General features: G+C 36.7%; 1 protein-coding gene across 1 annotated transcript; it reads left to right on the top strand.

Moving 5' to 3' along the window:
- The first annotated feature begins 925 nt into the window (after nucleotides 1-925).
- Nucleotides 926-21,055, top strand: ppp2r5a (protein phosphatase 2, regulatory subunit B', alpha isoform). The gene is made up of 13 exons (XM_026291513.1): nucleotides 926-1,564; nucleotides 12,848-13,044; nucleotides 13,918-14,019; nucleotides 14,294-14,386; nucleotides 15,698-15,828; nucleotides 16,457-16,516; nucleotides 16,664-16,772; nucleotides 17,870-17,923; nucleotides 18,310-18,360; nucleotides 18,488-18,607; nucleotides 19,020-19,147; nucleotides 19,339-19,440; nucleotides 19,516-21,055. The coding sequence occupies exons 1-13, from the start codon at nucleotides 1,408-1,410 to the stop codon at nucleotides 19,652-19,654; spliced, it is 1,443 nt and encodes a 480-aa protein (XP_026147298.1). The 5' UTR covers nucleotides 926-1,407; the 3' UTR covers nucleotides 19,655-21,055.
- The last annotated feature ends 780 nt before the right edge of the window (nucleotides 21,056-21,835 follow it).

Here is a 21,835-nt window from a genome sequence, read left to right as displayed (position 1 = left end):
ATTTATATCAAATTCTAGGTAAATCTGACTTTCCAAAACGGTGATGCCCTTTCAGTCTGTCTGACCCTGAACATGGGTCACATTTTCAGATCTTTATTGATTATAAAACAGCACTTTACATAAGAAATCCATTTTCAATTAGCTCGGTGCATTTTAGTTATTGATTATCTATAGTGCCGTGAGTTTTGCAATGATTTAAACACTTTTTACATCCTTAACATGGGCTGTTTCTTAAGTTTGTCTGGAATGTGACTTGACCAGATAGTCAGGCTTTTGTGGTTTGATCCTGCTTGTTCTTGTCTTGCTGCTGTGTTTTGCCTCTGGTTTATAGCATAGTTGGACAAAACTGTTTTACTTTTGGATTCGAGACGTTAAGTTTTAGCTATAATAACCCATTTTAAATTAAAATATGCAATTCTGTTTACTTTAATTTGTTAACCTAGAAATGAAAATTGTAATTTCAAACCCATATGACTTTTATTTTTTCTTTGTAATGGAGTTATGTAAAATGCATGGAAAAAAGGATGCATGTCAATCACTATCATTCATCTGTTTTTGTGTTGCACAGAAGAAACGGAGTCATGTAGGTTTGGAACGGGCTGAGTTTTGAGCATTTGGTTTTATTGCGCATTTTTTGCGGACTCATTTGACTGTCGACAAGTCTCGCAAACTCTTACTGCGTTTAAGCGCACTGTTATTTTGTGATTTCTCGCTGGTATTTTGTTCTTAAATATACACGTTTTGTGTATTTATACTTTTGAGGGGTTCAACATTTGCCTGTTTTCACTTGAGTTCAAGGATACACGCAGTCGCTTTGGCTTTGTATATTTCCCGAAATACCATTAAAACGAGAATCTGATTGGTCAAGGGGCGGGGCTTACCGTATGCGCGGACGCTCATTGTATGAGCCTTCTGTCACTCAGGCGCGCCACGGGGTTTTATATTTAGACCCCAGCGAGGCGCAACAGCAGCTGAATGAAGTTCAGCGGATCCGAGGAATTTCACGCCGGATTCGCGTTCAACTTTCCTCGCGTCGACAATACCTGGTGCCGGTTTCTAGCGGCTGGATCACCGTGACTCGCTGTGTGTCGGCTGACTTTGAGTTGTTATGTGGCGTAACAGTTTTAATAAGGCGCGCTTGTTGAAACATTTCAGTATGATAAAGCCTACTATTAACTAACTTTACGTTTTTTACAGTCATACGTGACCAAATTGTCATCGCAGGATACCTGTGGCTTGCTGGAGTACACGCAGCCTTCATGAGTGGCTTCACAGTGCGTGTCATTGGATGGGGTCTTGTGAGTTTAATTTACAGCACAAGTCAATGGGACGTCAGTCAGTCTAGAACACACGTAGAGCACATTCAGTCACTGTAAACACAGCTCGTTGGATAGACCTGCTTAAGAAATGTCGGCGATATCTGCGTGCGAGAAAGTGGATGGGTTCACGCGGAAGTCTGTGAGGAAGGCTCAGAGGCAGAGGGCTGGTCAGGGCTCGTCTCAGTTCGCGGTGAGCAGCAGCAGGCCCTCGGCTCCGGAGATCTCCGCGCTCCCGCAGCTCAAAGGTAAGAGGATCAAGATAAAGCGCTGGAAATAGACTCGCAGGCTCCGTCTCAATCCTAGTGTGCTGCCTACCTAGACAGCATTGGGGTTGCTCGGGTTCCTGAGTTCCCAGTATGCTGTAAAGTACCAAATAAAACAAATACACTCCAATAAATGGCACCTAAGTTGTCATATGAGTGTAATCTGGCTCTGGAGTTATATATTTACATCTTTGATAAGCCACGAGTGAATTATTTACAGTAGGCCCATAACTGCCTGCTGGGAAACTCATGGATTGTGTTTGTGAGAGTGTAGACTGTAAACACTGATTGTGTCAACATTATATCTCCAAACTGTGCTTTCCCACATTTCATGTCATCTTTTTTTGTTTTGTTTTATGGAAGTCACTTGGTTGCAGGGGCGTAGCAGACGGGGGGGACACGCCCCCCGCACTTTTAGAAACGGGTGATTCTGACCCCTGCTAATTTTTTTTTTTTTTGTTTAGGATCCAGCGTGAATATTTCCTGTAGTGTTCTCTGATTTGTTACTTAGATTTGAGTGAAGTAACATTCAGCCAATCACAGAGCGAATCATCTCCTGGGCGCGTCTGCTATGATCTTCAAATCTCTTGTTGCTCTTCTGAATTTTCGTTCGTTCGTTTGTTCACTTTGCTATTAGGCCGTTTGGGATAAAATGCACCCAGAAAAAAGCAAAGGACGATTACATCCTTTTTTCAAACACACACTGTAAGTATGTTACAGTATGTCGCGATGACACGAATCGCGCGATAAAGTTTTCATGTTATGATTTAACCTATTGAACCCATATTTATTGCTCAACCTCTCCAGAATGTGTACAGGTGAGATTTGTATAAAAAAAAAAAGCAAATTGACTATCTTAAAGCTGCAGTAGGGAACTTTTGACGCTTTAGCGGTTAATACACATAACTGCTTGCGTCTTGCAGAAGAACATCGTAGCCAGAACTACTTCTCTCTGTTTATGTCTATGAAGAATCACAAAGGTACTGGGTTACTCCGCCGCGGTATCCCCGAAGCAATCTAAAATAGTCCGAATATAAACACTTATTATAGGTGCACCCTAGTGATTCAGGACAAGCCAAAAACACGGTTTGGAAAATAGATTAATGTTGTACTCGCTTATTATATACATTTTTCTACATTTTGAACACAAACAAAGTTACGGACCGCAGCTCTGATTGGTTGCTTTTTACCGGGAGTGATGTATTTCTGCAAATGGCAATAGGACCACTGGGAGGAGCCAGAGGAGCTTGATTTTTTCACAGATTATCTGTCTCTTATTTTTCATAAAATGTATGTTGTATAAAATTACTGTAGATGTAATCTGTATACTCATTTAACACCTGTTTTTGTCCAACTGTTAAAAAAACAGTTATTGTTCAAATGAAGTGCAACTGAAATATTGTAAATATCATAAAATATCTTTATTTCATAAAAAAAAAATTATAGATGGTCTCCCATTGGTCTCAAAGTCCTGCAGTATTTTTTAATTTCGAGTATGATTTAACAAAAATAGGTTCCTGTAAGCTATCATGTCATGTTCCCAAATTTGAAAAAGTAAAATGCCAAATGGTATTCTATTTAGAATTTATTATGAACATCAGCTTTGGGTCAAATCACCATACAGCTGTCCCCCCCACTTTTAAAATGGCTGCTACGCCCCTGCTTGGTTGTCAATTCTGTAAATCTGTCAGTAGAGTGCAACAGTGCCCACCCTCTTTTTCAGTGGCTCTGGTTCCTCAAGTGTCTTTCCAATAGGATTTTTTTATTTATTTATTTTTTTCCAAAAAGTGTTCGTTAAAGAGTTCTAACCAACTAGTAACAACTGGTATGAATTTCTTTCTTTTTGATGAAGAATGCCAAACATTTTTGGTTTCCCATTGCCTTCCATTGTATTATCCGTACAGTGGATGATAAATGGAACCAAGATGGTCCTATTATTAGGAAATAAATACCATCATCTTTGGCTCTAAATTGGGTGTCCAGTCCTGCTCCTGTAGGGCTACTATGTTGAAAAGTTTAGCTCCAGCCTCAATTAAACCCACCTGAAGCAGCTAACCAATATCTAGGCTAGGCAGGTGTGTTGAGGAAAGTTGTAGCTAAACCAAGCAGGAAAGTGTCCTTCCTGGACCAAGTTTGGACACCCCTAGGGTTCCACAAATGTCAGTCATTTAAAACAAGGAACATGCATATTTCACTTTCATGCAAAGGGGACGCAGTATTCTTACAGTATGAGTAAGGTCTTTTCAATCAGTTGGTTGAACTGGTTCACTAAATCTCGAGTCACACAAGCAGTTCTCAGTTCAACAGCTGACTGACTCACTCAACCGAAAACTCTTTAGAGGAACTCTAATTCCTAATGAGCTGAGAAAATAATGAGTGATCACTTGTGCAATCATAACTGCAAACTGATTTAGTACAAGCTATTACAACAAACTCATTTATTAATAAAATATTAATAATAAAAAAAGACTTGTAATATGTGCTTACATATTGGTTTATTGAAACATTTTATAGAATATAATAGGCCTATGTCATGCTGGGACTTTAGTGACCATGTGATTAAGTAATTAATTACGCCATGGTGTGAAAGAATGAATGAGTTTGTGTTTACATGACACCATTTTCAACTGAAATTTTATTTTGTGTTTTGCCTTTTGGCTGTTCATATACACTGCATTTTGGGGGCTTTACATTTTTTAGTTGCTTTCATCAATCAATTCATCAGTTGACAATGTTGTTGTCTGTACATAATACTCTAAAACATTTTCATGTAAATATAACCTTTTTTCCGATCCTTAAAGCAAACGCTAAGTGTAAAAGAGTCAAACTTTCCGTCCCTTCTATCGAGAGGCAGCTGTTTGTAAGCCGTGGCTGCATCACTCGTGTCGTCAGATGGAAAGATGTTTCAAACAAGTTTCCTGAGCATAGCCCCGCCCACACCTACAATTGTCAGTAACAGGCATATGTGTTTTGTTTTGTCTTTTGTTTTGTTGGTATTCCAAAGTTATAAAGAACGAAAAAAGAAGACATTCAGTCAGTGTTTATAATTTGTGATATCTGTTAAAATAAACAGCTAATAAATAAATGCTTACGGGTTTGCTCTTACTATTCAAACAAACTTAGACCATCTTGATTGTTGTGGCTGATTTCACCCTTTATTCTGAAAGTCAAAAAGTTAAGTTAAATCTCCTAATAATAATAATAATAATAAAAATAATAAATGAGTAATACTGAATGTATATATTGAGTGTTTAGCATAACTGCATTTTAGTTACAGAAATTAAATCGTTAAATCATTATATTTACTACTTGCTGTATTAATTATTATAATATGCATTACTTATTTCTTGAAGTGACTCAAGAAGCATGTCACTACATTTTAATTTCACCATAACCATATCCAAGAATCTTTCTTTCTTTGTAATGCATTTCTTATGGGATGTCTGATCAAATTCCTTTCTCTTTCTCTCAATACTCTCCTGTTAGTCTGCACTTTGCTTTTCCATAAAGACAGAATGCCCATTATTTATATATATATATATATATTATATATATATATATATATATATATATATATATATATATATATATATATATATATATATATACTCATTTGCTTGTTCCATGTGCTCAGTATAACTGGGAAATGCATTTACAGTTGTGTTATACTGACATTATGTCTCCCTGGGGACGGGCCATGTATCCATGGCAACCACACGCCCGGGGTGTCAATGGGAACCTCAGCAAATTCAATGACTCATCCTGTGTGTGTGTGTGTGTGTGTGTGTGTGAGAACAAATAAAAGCAAGGCAGTCAATGAACTTGTTTCTGAGGTTCTGACATTTCTGCGGTCACTTGGCTGTATTCTGTGGTGAATGACTCAAAGCAGAAGTTCTCTGGGAAAGACACCGGGACACTGGCATTCAGATGGGTTACATAAGGTGTATTAATAGAGCAGTGGCGTTGTGTTAGCACCCTTCCAGCTCTTCCACCGCTGTTCTCTCACTGTTAAATCCTCTCCGAGTGGAAAAGAAACATCATGAATTGAAGTTTACAGAAGCCTGGAACAGATAGACGGCAGCTGTAAGAACCAGAGTACAAAAAGAGCCGCACATAATTGAAAGAAAACACTTTTAGTTGACTTTAATAAAAGGACTTTTTCCTGAGTCCTCTCTTGTGTGGTGTGGGTAACATAGGTCTGCACTGTGTTTTATCTCCATTGGAATACTGTATTCGTACCATGGCTCAGGATTTGATATTTAACATGGTATTGATCAATTTAAATTGTACGTTCAAGAACACCTTTGTATTACTACGGTGCACTACCGTTAGGGGTCTGTGAGGTTTTTTGAAATGTTGAATGTTAAGTAAAAAAAAAAAAGTTTCTAATGCTCACCGAGGCCTGATTTATTTGATCAGAAGTACAGTATAAACAGTAGTATTGTGAAATATGATTATGTTTTAAGTTATTTATATTTTAATATATTTTAAAATGTGATTTATTCCCGTCATGCAAAGCTGAATTTCAGCAGCCTTTACTCCAGTCTTCAGTGTCACGTTCGACATATTTCTAACATTTATGTTATTATCAACGTTGAAAAAAACAAATGTTGTGCTGCTTAATATTTTTACGGAAACCGTGATGCATTTTTCCAAGATTCTACGATGAAAATTCAAATGAAAAACATTTATTTGAAATAGATTTTTTTTTTTTTAACAATGTCAAAATCTTGACGTCACTTTGATCGTAAACCATTTATAAACAATTAGCAAAAATAATAACAGTTCTTTTTAGAGGTGTTTTGCGAAACCTATATATAACAGATATTTCTACAATGTTAAATGATTCTTTGTGAAGTAATTTTGGGCCTAATATTCTCATCAAGTGCCAAAATGTCAAGGCTTACAGATTATTTATGCCGTTCATGGCCAAAGTTCAGGTCAACTAAATGTCAGTTAGGATCCCACTGGTTATAGAGCACTGCTGATTTATTATTAGTGTGCACAGTGTCTGTAATGATACAGTTAACTGAGTGGAGATATGTCCTTTTGTTTATTATATTACAGTCAAGTGTATGGCCTGTCAAGATCCCATATCCGTGTGAAACTAAAACATTACGTTGCTGTTAGAATTGAGCATGTAAACTATGGCCCTTACATTTCATTTGTAAATTCTCTACAAGGCATTGCATGTGGTAAAATGTTTTGATAGGTAGAGGGAACCGATAATAAATGCTGCAATGCAGACAGTTTATGAGTGACCTGTTCACGTGTCACTAACCCAGGTCAATGGTATTATAGTGTCTTACATAAGATATGATCCTTCAAAGTACTTCTTGGAACTTCAGAGGCTCAAAGGCTCCAGGCATTAGACTAGAGATACATATGAGGAATGGTTTGGGATTGAAGACCAAAAAGACATAAATATAGTCCATGTGAAAAATCATGATAAAATTCTACATGTAGTGTTAAATCATTTTAATTGAGATGAGATATCTTTGCTTCACACGTTTTTTTTTTTCCTCTGTTCTTGATTTATTACATTGGTTCTCTGTGTTTGCATAACTTTAGGTTATTTGTAATACCAACTTTTGGAAAATCAGAAATGTCAGCCTTGGAAAATGTTCTCCAAATGACTAGAGATCTCCCCGACTTAGCATTTGATGGATTTGTAGGATGCATTTAAGGATGTGGAAGGAGCTGTGCCAAGCGAATGGCAAATAGGAATCACCTACATTGGGGAGATTATTGGATTTCAGTCTAAGAGGGATTCAGCCGTATGCCTGAACATGAGCTAATGTGGCTCAGTGGAGCACAAAGTGCCAGAGGTCAGAAGTTCAGGAGTTTTTACTTGGCTAAACATTATTTATCTATTTATAAATTAAACTAAGTATGTTTGAGAGTTAGGAGTATCAGTAACAGTGGTGGATTTTTGTATCATCCCATGCCAAATTTCTGCCCTGTGTCAGTTGTGCTAGGTAGTGGTGCATAGTTTGACATCGCAGCAAAATGTGTGTACGTGTAAATTATTTATAATACTCAGAGTAATCTTTGATGACCTGCTGACCTTTAAGGACCACATTGCAAAAACTGCTCTATCATGCAGGGTTGCATTGCACAAAATCAGAAAGATCCTAACGGAGCACACTGGACAACTTATCATCAGGCCCTTGTCATTTCTAGATTGGACGACTGCAGTGCTTTTCTGGCTGGACTTTCATCATGCACAATAAACTTCTACAAATGATTCAGTCCACATCACACACTTCACTGTATCTACCGGTTGTGGCTCGGATCAAGTTCAAGTCACGGATGCATGAATATAGAACAGCCACAGGCACCTCAGCGCCTTCCTACTTCCACTCACTCTTATCTAGTCTACACCTCCTCCAGAAGCCTGAGGTCGGTCACTGAGCAACGCCTCATGGTATCATTACACTTTCGTTCACCATTTCTAGCTGGTGGGATGATTTGTTTTTACTTTCATTAAACTTTACCTGTTCTAGCTTGTACTATTCTGAACAATGTCTGAAACTTAGTATTACATGCATTTTATTTGCCTCTTTATATAGCTTGTTATATTCCTCTATTCAAAGTGTCTCAGTATTTACCTTGCAGCAAAATTCCTCAAAAAAAAAACCCTACAGAGGTCTTCACAAAGCAGTTCTTCTCCTCTGACCAGATGAAAGCAGTAGTTCAAGTCCAGGCTGCAGCAATGTCAAATTGTACAGAAGAATCATCTGTTTCCTGTGGTCTTGTCCAGGTGGTCATCTGAGACAAGGTCTTTACAGGGGATCTGTATCTGGGGCTCACCTAGTTGTCCTGGTTTTCGCTGTCTTTCAGGGATGTAAAGGTCTTCTTTAGGTGCTGATCCACTATCTGAGCTGGATACGTAATGGAATTGGGTGACTGCAGTGACCATCTGATCTTCTAATGATGTAGCAAGTACATCATGTGTTATGGGATGTGTTCCCACTCCCAGTTCCGGTTTTCCTAATTAATGCAGCCTTTAATAGATTTGACGTGTCTGCCGCCCACAGTTGATTTTGATATTCTAGGTATTATCAAATTACTAGAGTTTTGAGAATGCAGCGGACTATAGTGCAATTAGAGCTTGTATGGTCATACTTCCTGGTTCTAGTAAGAACTCTAGCAGCTGCATTGTGGACTAGCTGTAGTTTGTTTACTAAGGGCGCAGAACAACCACCCAATAAAGCATTACAATAATCTAACCTTGAAGTCATGAACGCATGGATTAACATTTCTGCATTTGACATTGAGAGCATAGGTCTTAATTTGGATGTATTTTTGAGATGGAAAAATGCAGTTTTACAAATGCTAGAAATGTGGCTTTCAAAAGAAAGATTGTTATCAAATAACATACCTAGGTTCCTAACTGATGACGAAGAATTGACAGAGTAGTCATCAAGTCTTAAATGGCATTCTAGGTTATTACAGAGTTTTTAGGTCCTATAATTAACACCTCTGTTTTGTTAGTTTTTTTTTTTTTTTTTCAGAATTTAGCATTAAGAAATTACTCCTCATCCAGGTTTTTATATCGACTATGCATTGCGTAAATTTTTCAAACTGGTATGTTTCTCCGGGCCTCGAAGAAATATAGAGCTGAGTATCATCAGCATAACAGTGAAAGCTAACACCATGCTTCCTGATGATATCTCCCATGGGTAACGTGTGAAAAGTAACGGCCTTAGTACTGAGCCTTGAGGTACTCCATACTGCACTTGTGATCGATTTGCATACCTCTTCATTCACTGCAATGAATTGATGGCAGTCAAGTATGATTTGAACCATGCTAACGCACTTTCATTAATGCCAGCAAAGTTTTCTAGTCTATTCAAGAGAATGTTATGATCAATAGTGTCCAACGCAGCACTAAGATCCAATAGCACTAATACAGAGACACAACCACAATCAGATGATAAGAGCAGGTCATTTGTAACTCTAAGGAGAGCAGTCTCAGTACTATGATACAGTCTAAATCCTGACTGGAAATCCTCACATATAATATTTTTCTCCAAGAAGGAATATAATTGTGAGGATACTACCTTTTATTGTATATTTGGACAGAAAAGGAAGATCCGAGATCCATCTGTAATTAACTATTGGAGTTTAATAACAGGCAGTTTGAAGGTTTTGGGGACATACTGTATCCCTATTGCAATGACAAATTAATAATAGTCAGAAGAAGATCTATGACTTCTGGAAGCACCTCTTTTAGGAGCTACGATAACACGAAATCGTCTTGTCTGCATTTTTCCCATAGTGCATCCTGCTGCCAGGTAAACAACACATATGCACCTAGGCAGGCCATCCACTTGATCTAAAAGAAAACATGATTCATCAGACCAGGCAACCTTCTTCCATTGCTGCATTGGTGTTCCTTGCATTATTTTTTTAGGTACTAACCACTGGATTCCAGAAAAGCCATATAATAATAATAACAATAATAATACATTTATTTTATATAACACATTTAAAAGTTGCTTTCTCCAGGCGCTGTACATGAAAGTTTACATAAAGGAAAACACAACATAAGACAATATACTACATCTCTCGGGGAACTCCTTCAAGACTGTTGGAAGACCATTTCAGGTGACTACCTCTTGAAGCTCATCAAGAGAAGGACAAGAGTGTGCAAAGCAGTCATCAAAGCAAAAGGTGGCTACTTTGAAGAACCTACAATATGACATATTTTCAGTTGTTTCACACTTTTTTGTTATGTATATAATTCCATATATAATTCCACATGTGTTAATTCATAGTTTTGATGCCTTCATTGTGAATCTACGATTTTCATGGTCAGGAAAATAAAGAAAACTCTTTGAATGAGAAGGTGTGTCCAAACTTTTGGTCTGTACTGTGTATATATATATATATATATATATATATATATATATATATTACAGTACATTACAGTACATACAGGCCATTACAAAGTCTCCATCCACAAACAGACATACATCGTCTGCAGCTATAAGGAATTTCATTGCACTTAAAAAGTAATCTGAAGGGCCTATATATGTGCAATATTTTAAAGAGTCCTCACTAACTGAGTTTAATTCCACAGTTATGTTAGAATGCATCTCATTCTTGTTTCTGTAGCAGTGCGTCGGTCTCATCATGAGGCGCGCGGTCCTTAGCACTGTATGACTGATGCATCAGTTCAATTCAACTTTACTCCACATATAGTTCATGTATTTAATACTTTATATTTAACGTGTTTGTTTATGTCCAATATTAGTGTTAAACTGTTGGACTTTAAATGAAATCGACTATTGATTTTCACCGTTGACTGATTTTGCAGAACATTTAGACTGATAACTCCGGTCTGCAGATGCGGCAAATTTGTCACAGGACGTGCGATATGACAGTTGCGTCTGACTATACATGAACTAGCTGTTTTAAATATTTATTTTTATATTCAACGTTAGTTTATCAGTATGTTTGAAAGTATTTTTTCGATTATTGGTGATTCCATTGGTTCTCTCTCGCGCACCTGCGCGGTTTAAAACACCAAATAGTTATGCTATGACAAGAACAAAGAGTCTCTCTCTTGCTCCACCCATGCACGATAATATTGTGTTTCATCGATCTCATGGGCTGACGATATGACGATTTGAAAAATGACCATATCGCCCAACACTATTACAAACCAAAGAGCTCAAAACTGGCCACTTCAAAGGGCCCTTCGGAATGAAGGATTTCAAAGAGTACAATTTATTGATAATTTATTGACACTTCGAGACCCCATGATCCTTTGTGCTGATCCTTTTCATGATCATGGCGCCTCCATGTGGGCGTGGGATGATGAAGCAGAAGGACACTTACAGAAACAGGGTGTAAACAGTTGTTGTTTACACCCTTAAACCCTTCAAAGTTCTCATTCCGAAGGGTAAACACTTTAAAGGGAGTAGGTCATAGGGATGAACACGCAGGGAAAGTCACTCAGATCTTTTAACTTGACCATTTTTTTTTTGCTTCCACCACATAAAATTCAAGAACAGACTGTTTACTTGCTGCTAAATATATATATATATATAAAATATTAATAATATCCCACCTCTTGGCAGGTGCCATTATAACGATATAATCAATGTTGTTTATTTGTCAGTGGTCTGCATGTATAGATCAAAGTAATTAGAAAATTTCGACATCCAAGTAAAACATATTCACCCCTATGGGCCTGCAGTAGAGTTTTGAGAGGGAAGCTTGTACACTATCTCTGTGTTTGCTAAAGCTAGTTTCATGTGTGGCTTACAGGTGGTTGGAACAAAGTGAAACATCATTATGCCTTCAGATTGACATCAGCATAAGAGAAAGTCACTTCAGAGGACGAATAAGTATCATTTAAATAAAATGTTACAAAGAGAAACATATTAATTTCTCTTCGCTAAAGTCTACCAATTAATTGTTCAAGGTAGGCGCATTTATAAAGTACAAAAAAAAATTGATGCAAAAATATCTGCTGGTGAGGAGCCTTTTGTTTTAGAGCTCCCCAGCTGTCATATTGCCTCCCTTCTTACTGCAGGGGAGTTCATCCCGATTACTGGCATTAGACACACTCTCAAGTCTATATTACAGCATTCCTGTCCACTCAAGCATTCAGCTTGCTGTAGTGTGCGTATACACTCCCAAATAATTGGACTAGACTAGGTATCAAACATATTAGTTTTGGTGAAATAAGATGCAGATGTCATTGAACACTGCATGCTTGTGATTTCCCATATAACACTAACACTGTCAATGTCTAAATGTAGATGTGATTTAATGTTGAATCAATGTCAAGTGTAAGTGTTTTTAATTGTCATTTAATCAGCAAAATTTTTTTGCTGTTGAAATAAAAATCTTAAATCTTATGTTATCATGTTGCAGTAAGAACCTCAGTCTTTATTGAAATTATGAGCTAAATGTAAATTAGATGGAAGTGTCCAGACACATCTGATCTTGAAGTATTGTGTAAATGCACATCTCTTTGATGATTTGGTGTTTTTTGTTTTTGTTCTGCCATGTTTTCTTTAGTTGTCTTGCTTTCATTTTGCTTTGCATTATTTCATGTTTTTGTTTTATTTACTTTTTTTGTTTATTTTCTTGATTTTGTTTTGCTTTTGTTTCTGTTCTGCCATGTCTTGTTTTGTTTAGTTTGAGTTCAAGTGCCTCATTATTTGTTTATAAAAATATTTTTTTTGTGAATTGACATTACAGGAGAATAAAGAAATGTGTTTTTTTTTTCTTTCATCATTTCAGATGCCTCTTCCACAGAGCAGCACGAGCTGTTCATGCAGAAACTACAGCAGTGCTGCGTAATGTTCGACTTTTATGACACAGTGACTGACCTAAAGGGCAAAGAGACCAAACGAGCCACTCTCAGTGAACTTGTGGATTATGTGTCCACTAACAGAGGAGTTCTGGTAGAGCCCGTCTATCCTGAGATCACCACCATGGTCAGCATTCATGTGATGTCCACCAAACAACCCTTACGAAAAAGTAGTATACATCAAGTTTATTTTTAAGTATACTTTATATAGCAAGTATACAAATATCAGTATTCTAGTAGTATACTTGTAGGTATAAAGTTTCAAAACTCCTTGGGACTAAATTGGCCCACTTTCTATTATATAAAATTATACTTTTAAGTATACTTTAAGTATATCAGTTGAATACTTTGAGTACTTTAAAGTATTTTACTTCTGTGTTTGTAGTTTGTACTGCAATTATACTAAAAGTAAACTTATAGGTTTACTGATAGTTTTCTAATGAAATACTTTGTATATGTTGAAGTATAGTGTCATTAAACGACTACTTCAGTAGTTTTATACTGCAAGTATAATCATAAGTATATACTCGATCAACACCCCAAAGCTTGACTTAATTATCACCTCTTCATCGGTCGACATTTTATTCCATAACGTTACAGTTTTGATGCTGTTTCATGTCAGATGATCGTGTTACATTTGTTAGTATCTGGTGTTTCTTTTTTTCTTCTTCACTTGTGTTTTTTTTTATTATTCTGTGCAGAAGATGTGTACTAGCGCCCTCTACCGTATAATAACGAAGACACAGATTCTAGGAGTGTAGCTACAATATATTTAGACTTTTTATAAGTCAAGTATACTTAAATGTCATTTTAAGTATATTTCTGAGAAGTACATAAAAAGTTAACTAAAAGATCACTTTCCTATTTTAGTTTAAAAGAAGTATACTAATAGCACACTTGAGTAAACATCTTTTTCGTAAGGGAATTTATCTGTTTTTTAACAAAACTAGAAATCTCTTCCTTATTGTGGAAGTAAACTCTTAATCGTTTCTGTTTCCAGGTTAGCACAAATATTTTCAGAGCGCTTCCACCCAGTGAAAACCCTGACTTTGACCCAGAAGAAGATGAACCTACTCTAGAAGCCTCCTGGCCACACATGCAGGTCAGCTCTCACATTTTATAGCTCATTGTTTGCTTATTTACAAATTATTTCTTATGTAGTATTATATTTAATTAACTTTATGCACAGCACAGCATGTGTATAAATTAAATAAGTCTTAAAAAAAAAAACTTTTGTAAAGGCTGTAGAGTACAATGTAGATATTATGTATGTGTTTATTTATTTATTTAAGCAAGCAAGCTATATGTTATGATATTGTTTCTACATGTGTAAAACATTAGAGAAATATTAAATATTGTCTTTTGTTTCTTTTCAGTTGGTGTATGAGTTTTTCCTTCGATTCCTAGAAAATCCAGACTTCCAGCCAAGTACTGCAAAACGTTATATTGACCAGAAGTTTGTGCTACAGGTAAATGAACTTTGATGAATTTTACTTCTATAAATATAATATAAAAAATAAAATCATTCATATTATTTTCCCCAAAACAAATATTCTTTGCGAATAATAGTAATTATTTTGTTCTTATAATTTTTCTTGCCATTTGTCATTTTATTTTAAAGCAGCATAATCGTGTTGCATAAAATATTACTTATATATGTACAAAAAATGCTGTAATTAAAGAAAATATATAAATAATTGTTGTTGTAAGCATGCATTTTTAACTGTTTAGTGAAAATAATCCCTAAAAACACACTGATTTGGTATCCTCTGGCTTAAATAGGGACTAAAAGAAAATAATCTTATTTTACACAGTTTTGGTTCTGAAGTTAATTTGTCCTGTTTTAAAGATTTTCAGAAATGTGGAATTAAAAAGACAGATTACGAACATGCATTTTCTTTTAGGAAACAACTTTAATAGCAAAAATATTTAATATAGCTTCCCTGACTTATAGCTGAAGTGGTAAATATTTAGAAATAATGAAATTATACGCTTGTTAGGCCTGGGCTCTTCCTCTTTTTTGGATCTGCCTCAGTCAGTGTCTGTTCCTGCGTGACGCAGTGGGTCATCAGCTGTGTGTATCGACCCGCTCATTCCCCCTGAGCGCACTGAATGCTCTGGAATGTAGAGTCAGTGCAGAAGCGGGTAAAAGCGAGTTTCCATGATGCTAGCGTTTCCTGGGCTGCTTTAAATAGCGCCCTGATGTTTACACCACAGGAAGGAAAGAGGCAGCACTGTAGTCCAGGCCGGTGATGGAGAACATAATGACAGACAGCAGACACATCTATCTATCTAGTGCTTTATTTTAGGGTGACAGAGCTATGGTCAGCTGCTCTTTTATACTATCTTACTCATAGTCATGTGGAGGATGAGCAATTTTAATCCTGTTTATATTCTGATTTAGAGTTACTAATGTTTTAGACATCATTAATTGTGTCATTAATGTGATTGAGGTTGGACTCATTTACTAATAATGTCAGGTTGCATAAAGGCTGTTGTCAAATACATCAGTCATGGCAGGGATTCATTGTCTGGAGGCTAAAGGTAGCATTACATAACGCCGTCCTGTGCAGACAGTCTAATGTGATGCTGCCAGATCAAACCACTCCATAAAACCTTCCATTAAGAGTCTCAGCTGGGTACAAATTGTATATCGCATGCCATGAAATATCTTTTTTTTTTTTTCGAAAATTAAAAAGCGTAATAAAACAACAAGATGGTTGTTATTTCAAGGTTGAAACCTCATACTGTAATAATGAAGTAAATTTTTTTTTTTCCAGCTCTTAGAACTGTTTGACAGTGAAGACCCTCGAGAGAGAGAGTTTATAAAAACGATTCTGCATCGCATCTATGGGAAGTTTCTGGGTTTGCGTGCCTTTGTTCGGAAACAGATCAACAACATTTTTCTAAGGTAAGAAAACCCTCTTATATCTGTGTGCAGTGCTATTCAAAAGTTGTTTGAAAGAAAGGAATACTTTGATTCGGAAAGGATGCACGAAATTAATAAATACATTTATCAAACGTGACCGCTGCAAGATTTATCATTTTAGAAAAGATTTCCATTTCAAAAGATGCTGTCCTTTTAAACTTTCTACCCCACTTAAAATATAAAGCAGCACAACTGTTTTCAATAATGATGATAATAATAAGAAATGTTTCAGGATTTAATAATAATGATTTCTGAAGGATCATGTGACACTGAAGACTGGAGGAATGATTCTGAAAATACAGCTTTGCATCTCTGGAATATATTAGATTTTAAAGTATATTAAAATAAAAAAAACAGTTATTTTAAAATGTTATTGTTTTTACTTCTTTTTTTGAGTCTAATAAATACAGCTGGGGAAATATGGGGAAAGAAAAAAAATGGCTTATGGCTTATGAATTTCAACTAATGTACAGATAACTTTTTGATTATGGATTGTGCATTTAGTAAAAAAAAACGTATTTAAGTTTATATATTGTAATTATATTATATTATGTTTGCATTATATTGTTATATTTTATGTGGAATGTAAATCATTCATATAATTTCCCAGATACATCTATGAAACGGAGCACTTTAATGGAGTTGCTGAGCTCCTTGAGATTCTGGGCAGGTGAGTCTTAGCTTCGTTCTGTTCACAGAGATCATTTAATGGATAGCTGGGTAAAAGGTTATTTGGCAGCTGGTGTTGGTGTTGGCTTCCTGCAGTCCCCTAATGTTAAACAAGTCATCAGTTGTGCTGCTGGCTTTCTAATCGCAGTATCATCAATGGCTTTGCTCTGCCGCTGAAGGCTGAACACAAGCAGTTCCTCATGAAGATCCTCATTCCCCTGCACACTGCCAAAGGACTCGCACTGTTCCACGCACAGGTAAAGCCTGCTCTATCATATTTGTTAAGTGAAGTACGGTGGCTGAGAGAGCTCAACTCGCTACAATTTAAGAAAACACATGCATATTGAAAAAACACTAGCAAAAAAAAACAATCATCTTCATCAGTTTGACAATACAAGACAACACAACATATGCATATAACGAAACGCGCTGCAAATCATTCACAACACATACATACAATGAAACGCGCTGTAAATCCTCACAACACACACACGCATATAACGAAACGCTGCAGATCCTCACAACACACACATGCATATAACGAAGCATGCTGCAAATCATCAAAACCCATGCATATAACGAAGCATGCTGCAGATCCTCACAACACATGCATATAACGAAACACGCTACAAATCATCACAACACATGCATATAATGAAACACGCTACAAATCCTTACAACACATGCATATAATGAAACACGCTACAAATCCTCACAACACATGCATATAACGAAACACGCTACAAATCCTCACAACACATGCATATAATGAAACACGCTACAAATCCTCACAACACATGCATATAATGAAACACGCTACAAATCATCACAACACATGCATATAACGAAATACGCTGCAGATCCTCACAACACACACATGCATATAACGAAACGTGCTGCAAATCATCACATCACATGCATATAACGAAGCATGCTGCAGATCCTCACAACACATGCATATAACGAAGCGTGCTGCAAATCATCAAAACACATGCATATAACGAAACGCACTGCAAATCCTTCACAATGATTTTTAAAAATGACCTAAGGATAACTTCTGTATTGTCAGTAATATTTTAAGATCTAAAACTTTCTTAAATATGATGGTGTATCCATACATCATTTAAAAAGAGGGGGGGGGGCTAATTCCCAGCCTGCAGGTGTATTTATTCTATATTATTTTGCACATCTTACAGTTTCACAGTCATGAAAAATTTTATAGGCAGAGAAATCAATCCCGTGATCTTTTTTCCTATTCATAAGCAAGGCTGATAAGAAATTATTTGGCATGTGGATTATGTTTGCACAAACCATCTCTTGTTTCGTATCTACTGTTCTCCCTGTTGTGTTTCAGCTGGCCTACTGTGTGGTTCAGTTCTCAGAAAAGGACCCGACCCTCACTGAAGTGGTACTGCTCACCTCACCTCACCCTCACACCGTCCCATTTCAGTTTATTTGAGCCAACAACACACTTAGCTTTACAGCTGTACTCTTGAAAGCTTATTTCTTCAATGCTTCGATGATGTGTCACATATGTATATGTAAATACAGTACTAATGGACTAATTTGACTTCCAGTGCACTTATTACAGGGAAGATCCCTCTGGAGTAGTTTCAAGTTAAGTGCCTTTATCAAGGCCTCAATTGTGAATGTTAAACCCCTCCAGCAACAATTTATGAACTTATGAACTATACCAGATATTAAAGCACTAGGCTGTGGCACCATGAGAGCAAGTCCCTCAGACATCAGAGTTTGAAGATTTATCCAACGTGCATCTTTTCTGTTTCCTCTTAGGTGGTTCGTGGCCTTCTTAAATTTTGGCCTAAGACATGTAGTCAGAAAGAGGTAATCCATCTGAGCCAGTCGTCACAAAAACGAACAAATGCATTATCAGTGGCAATGTGATGGCTGTTCTCTTTTGTCCACTATATCTGCCGACTGAGATGTCTGATGAGCGTCTCTGCTCTGTTAGGTCATGTTTCTGGGGGAAATTGAAGAGATCCTGGACGTTATCGAACCAACGCAGTTCAAGAAGATTCAGGAGCCTTTATTTAAGCAGATCTCTAAATGTGTAGCCAGCCCTCATTTTCAGGTAGAGTGTATTGTTAGTTTCTGAGCAGAGTCTTTAATCACAGCTTGTAGGGAAACAACAGCTGGTTACAAATGCAGTTTCCAATTACTTTAATATAGAATCAAATCCATGCCACATACAGTAGATTTCCTAAATAAATAGACAATTGCAATAAAGATAATTAATTGCAAGGTCAACGACCTGCTATAATAAAAGCTTTTGAATAAAATGTTGAAAACAGTCGTGCTGTTTAATATTGACAGGATTCTTTGAAAGTTATAGCATTTATTTAAAACATGAATCATTTGTAACAGTATGAATGTTACCTTTACTGTCACTTTGAATCAGTTAAATGGGTCTCTGCTGAATGAAAGTGTTCATTTCCTTAGGTTTTGAAGGGGGGTGTATGTTTCATTATCGCTGATATTTGCAGGTCGCGGAGCGAGCGCTGTACTACTGGAACAATGAATACATTTTGAGTCTAATCGAGGAGAATAATGCCAAAATCCTTCCCATCATGTTTGGAAACCTGTACCGGATCTCCAAAGAACACTGGAACCCGTATGTTGAGGATTTTTCGTTTGATAATTTCCACATTTTATTTAAGGAATCATTTGTTTCCTTCATTCCCAAACCCCCAAAAATAGACATTTTAATGAATGTACTAGTAGCTCTTTAAATGCCGTTTTGAACCCGTTTTATTCAACTTATTGAAGAAATGACATGTAGTTACTCTCTTTTAATTGTTTCAGGACGATCGTGGCCCTGGTGTACAATGTATTAAAAACACTGATGGAGATGAACAGCAAGCTGTTCGATGAACTGACGGCCTCTTACAAATGTGACAGACAGAGGTGAGATCAAGTCTTTGCTCTTCTCGTTCAGTTCAAAACGACACGGCTCATGATCGCCATCACCTCTGTCCTCAGAGAGAAGAAGAAAGAGCAGGAACGGGAGGAACTGTGGAGGAAGCTGGATGAACTCAGAACTCAGGAGACATCGGCCCTCCAGAATAACAGGCATGAGATCCAGTTCACGTACAACAACAACAACAAAGCTTCACCGTGAGGATGAAAACCCAGCAGCAGCCGTTAACTGGGACAAATGACACTGCCCTCTCTCTTCTGTCCTCAGTATTACAGATGTAAACCAATGTAGAGAGCAGTAAGGACATGGACCTTCAGCAATAATCACTTTTGAGGGAGATTTTTTTTTTTTTTTTTTTCAAAAGCCTATGTAAAATGAAATCGAAATGCTATTTTCTCCTGCTTAAAGGGTCATATATTTTGTGTATGTAAAAGTGTGGTTAGTGTAAGTAATGAAAGTGCGATCACATTTGCTCTTTGGTGAATTTTCACTAGTGAAATTGAGAAATTTCAATAGAAATCCAAGTGATCTGGAATTTTGTGTATTGATGAAAGTTTTCCCAGCAAATTTGGCAATGGGTTCAGGTGGAGTCACCACACTGACCAATAGAAAACTGCTTACTTAAAAAAAAAAAAAGTCTGCCACTACTGCACACTACTGCCAACAGAGCTTTTCTCTGAAACTTCACTAATGTGACTGCAGTTATCCTCCGTATTTATGCCTGAAACTGTAATTACAATAAATGTATATCTAGAAAGAATGTATTTTTAAGAATAGCTTCTAGTTTTTACTAGAAAATGACAAAAATACTGAGAAAAGAAAATATTTGTGGTGGCGAACTCTATATTGAGACATGAGCAAACTTTAAAAATGAAATGTTTCAGACCAAAAAAAAAAAAAACAGCAAAAGCAAACACTACCATGAATTTGAAATGTAAATGTGACCCGAGCTGAATATTAACATCTGACGCATGATATGTAAGTTCTGTTCTATGGAAGTGTCAAAAATTAGCCTTAGAAATGCAAGAAGTGAAGCACAAATGTAGTGAACCTGGTCGGAAAGCCCTGTCCATGTTGTTCTCATAATACCAGCCTTTAAATACTATATTTTATTAAAAACTCATTGCTTTCTGTGTCATCCGGATCCACTGACCATGCATTTTGCAGGTTGGGATTAAAACAAATAGATCATTCTTAGACGTAACTTATCTCAGGGATAACTAATGCTCCCCACATGTTACAGAACGCTGACGAAGGGGTTTTGTAGTTCTTTATTTTCTCAAAAATAAATATGTGATATGTTTAAAGAAGCGATCGATATTATAAACGAGACTCACTGACATTCCTTTATTGCTTTGCTTCAACCAAAAACGGTCTCATCGCTATGCAGTTATGTCTTCATGAGATTTCCTGTGAGAATGTGTAAGATAACCTTGTTGTTATGTGCTATCCTGCATTAAAATGCCCAGCTGATGTTTATTTTATCCACGTCATATTATTGGTCTGTAAACGATATACTGCTTTCATATAGTAATTAGAGAATACAGATGTGAATGCAGATTTAATGTGATTAAAACAAGGAGACATGGTGTAAAGTTTGAATCTGTTTGAAGAAGTAAACTGATGTAAACAGATCTTACACAGTTGATATTCCCTCTGCACATACAGTTTCTATTTTGATTATTTTCAGGTTTGACTTTATGCAGACTTTGAAATACAGGTCATTTGGCAGCGTGAGATTAATTTATCATAAATATAACACGATAAATGTCATCCTGTGATGATGAGCAGTTCATTCGTTTAAATAGTTAACAACAGCCAACCATCCTGTGTGCGTAATCGCACAAATTTCGCAAGACAAAATAAGTTACACAACTTGGCCACTTTAGAAGTTTCCATCCAACTGTGTGCATTGTGAATCCTCCAGGTTCTGCACATTTTGGGGGGTTTTCCAGTGTCTTCTGCACATTTGAGCTCTTCCCAACAGTGGCTATGTGATGTTAGGAACAACCGAGGCACTCGGGACTCTTACAAAAATTGCAAATGAACATTTAAAGTGTCTACATTTTTGAATAGTTAACCTAAAATGAAAATCCACTGACAGTGTACTCACCCTCTGGTCATCCACGATGTAGATGAGTGTGTTTCTTCATCAGAACAGATTTGGAGAAATGTAGCATTTACATCGCTTGCTCACCGATGGATGTTCTGCAGTGAATGGGTGCCGTCAGAATGAGAGTCCAAACAGCTGATAGAAACATCACAACACACACTCAATCAATCAATCAATCACCTTTATTTATATAGTGCTTTAAACAAAATACATTGCGCCAAAGCACTGAACAACATTCTTTTGGAAAACAGTGTCTCAATAATGCAAAA

Source organism: Carassius auratus, chromosome 20 (assembly GCF_003368295.1).
Source record: "Carassius auratus strain Wakin chromosome 20, ASM336829v1, whole genome shotgun sequence".
Taxonomy (NCBI): domain Eukaryota; kingdom Metazoa; phylum Chordata; class Actinopteri; order Cypriniformes; family Cyprinidae; genus Carassius; species Carassius auratus.
The sequence above is the reverse complement of the archived record's forward strand: the minus strand, read 5'-3'. Positions and strand labels throughout refer to the sequence as shown.

Coding starts and splice junctions, on each gene's coding strand:
- ppp2r5a (XM_026291513.1), top strand. CDS start 1,408: ATGTCGGCGATATCTGCGTGCGAGAAAGTGGATGGGTTCACGCGGAAG. Junction 16,517..16,663: donor CTCCTTGAGATTCTGGGCAG/GTGAGTCTTAGC, acceptor TTCTAATCGCAG/TATCATCAATGGCTTTGCTC. Junction 19,441..19,515: donor TACAAATGTGACAGACAGAG/GTGAGATCAAGT, acceptor CTCTGTCCTCAG/AGAGAAGAAGAAAGAGCAGG.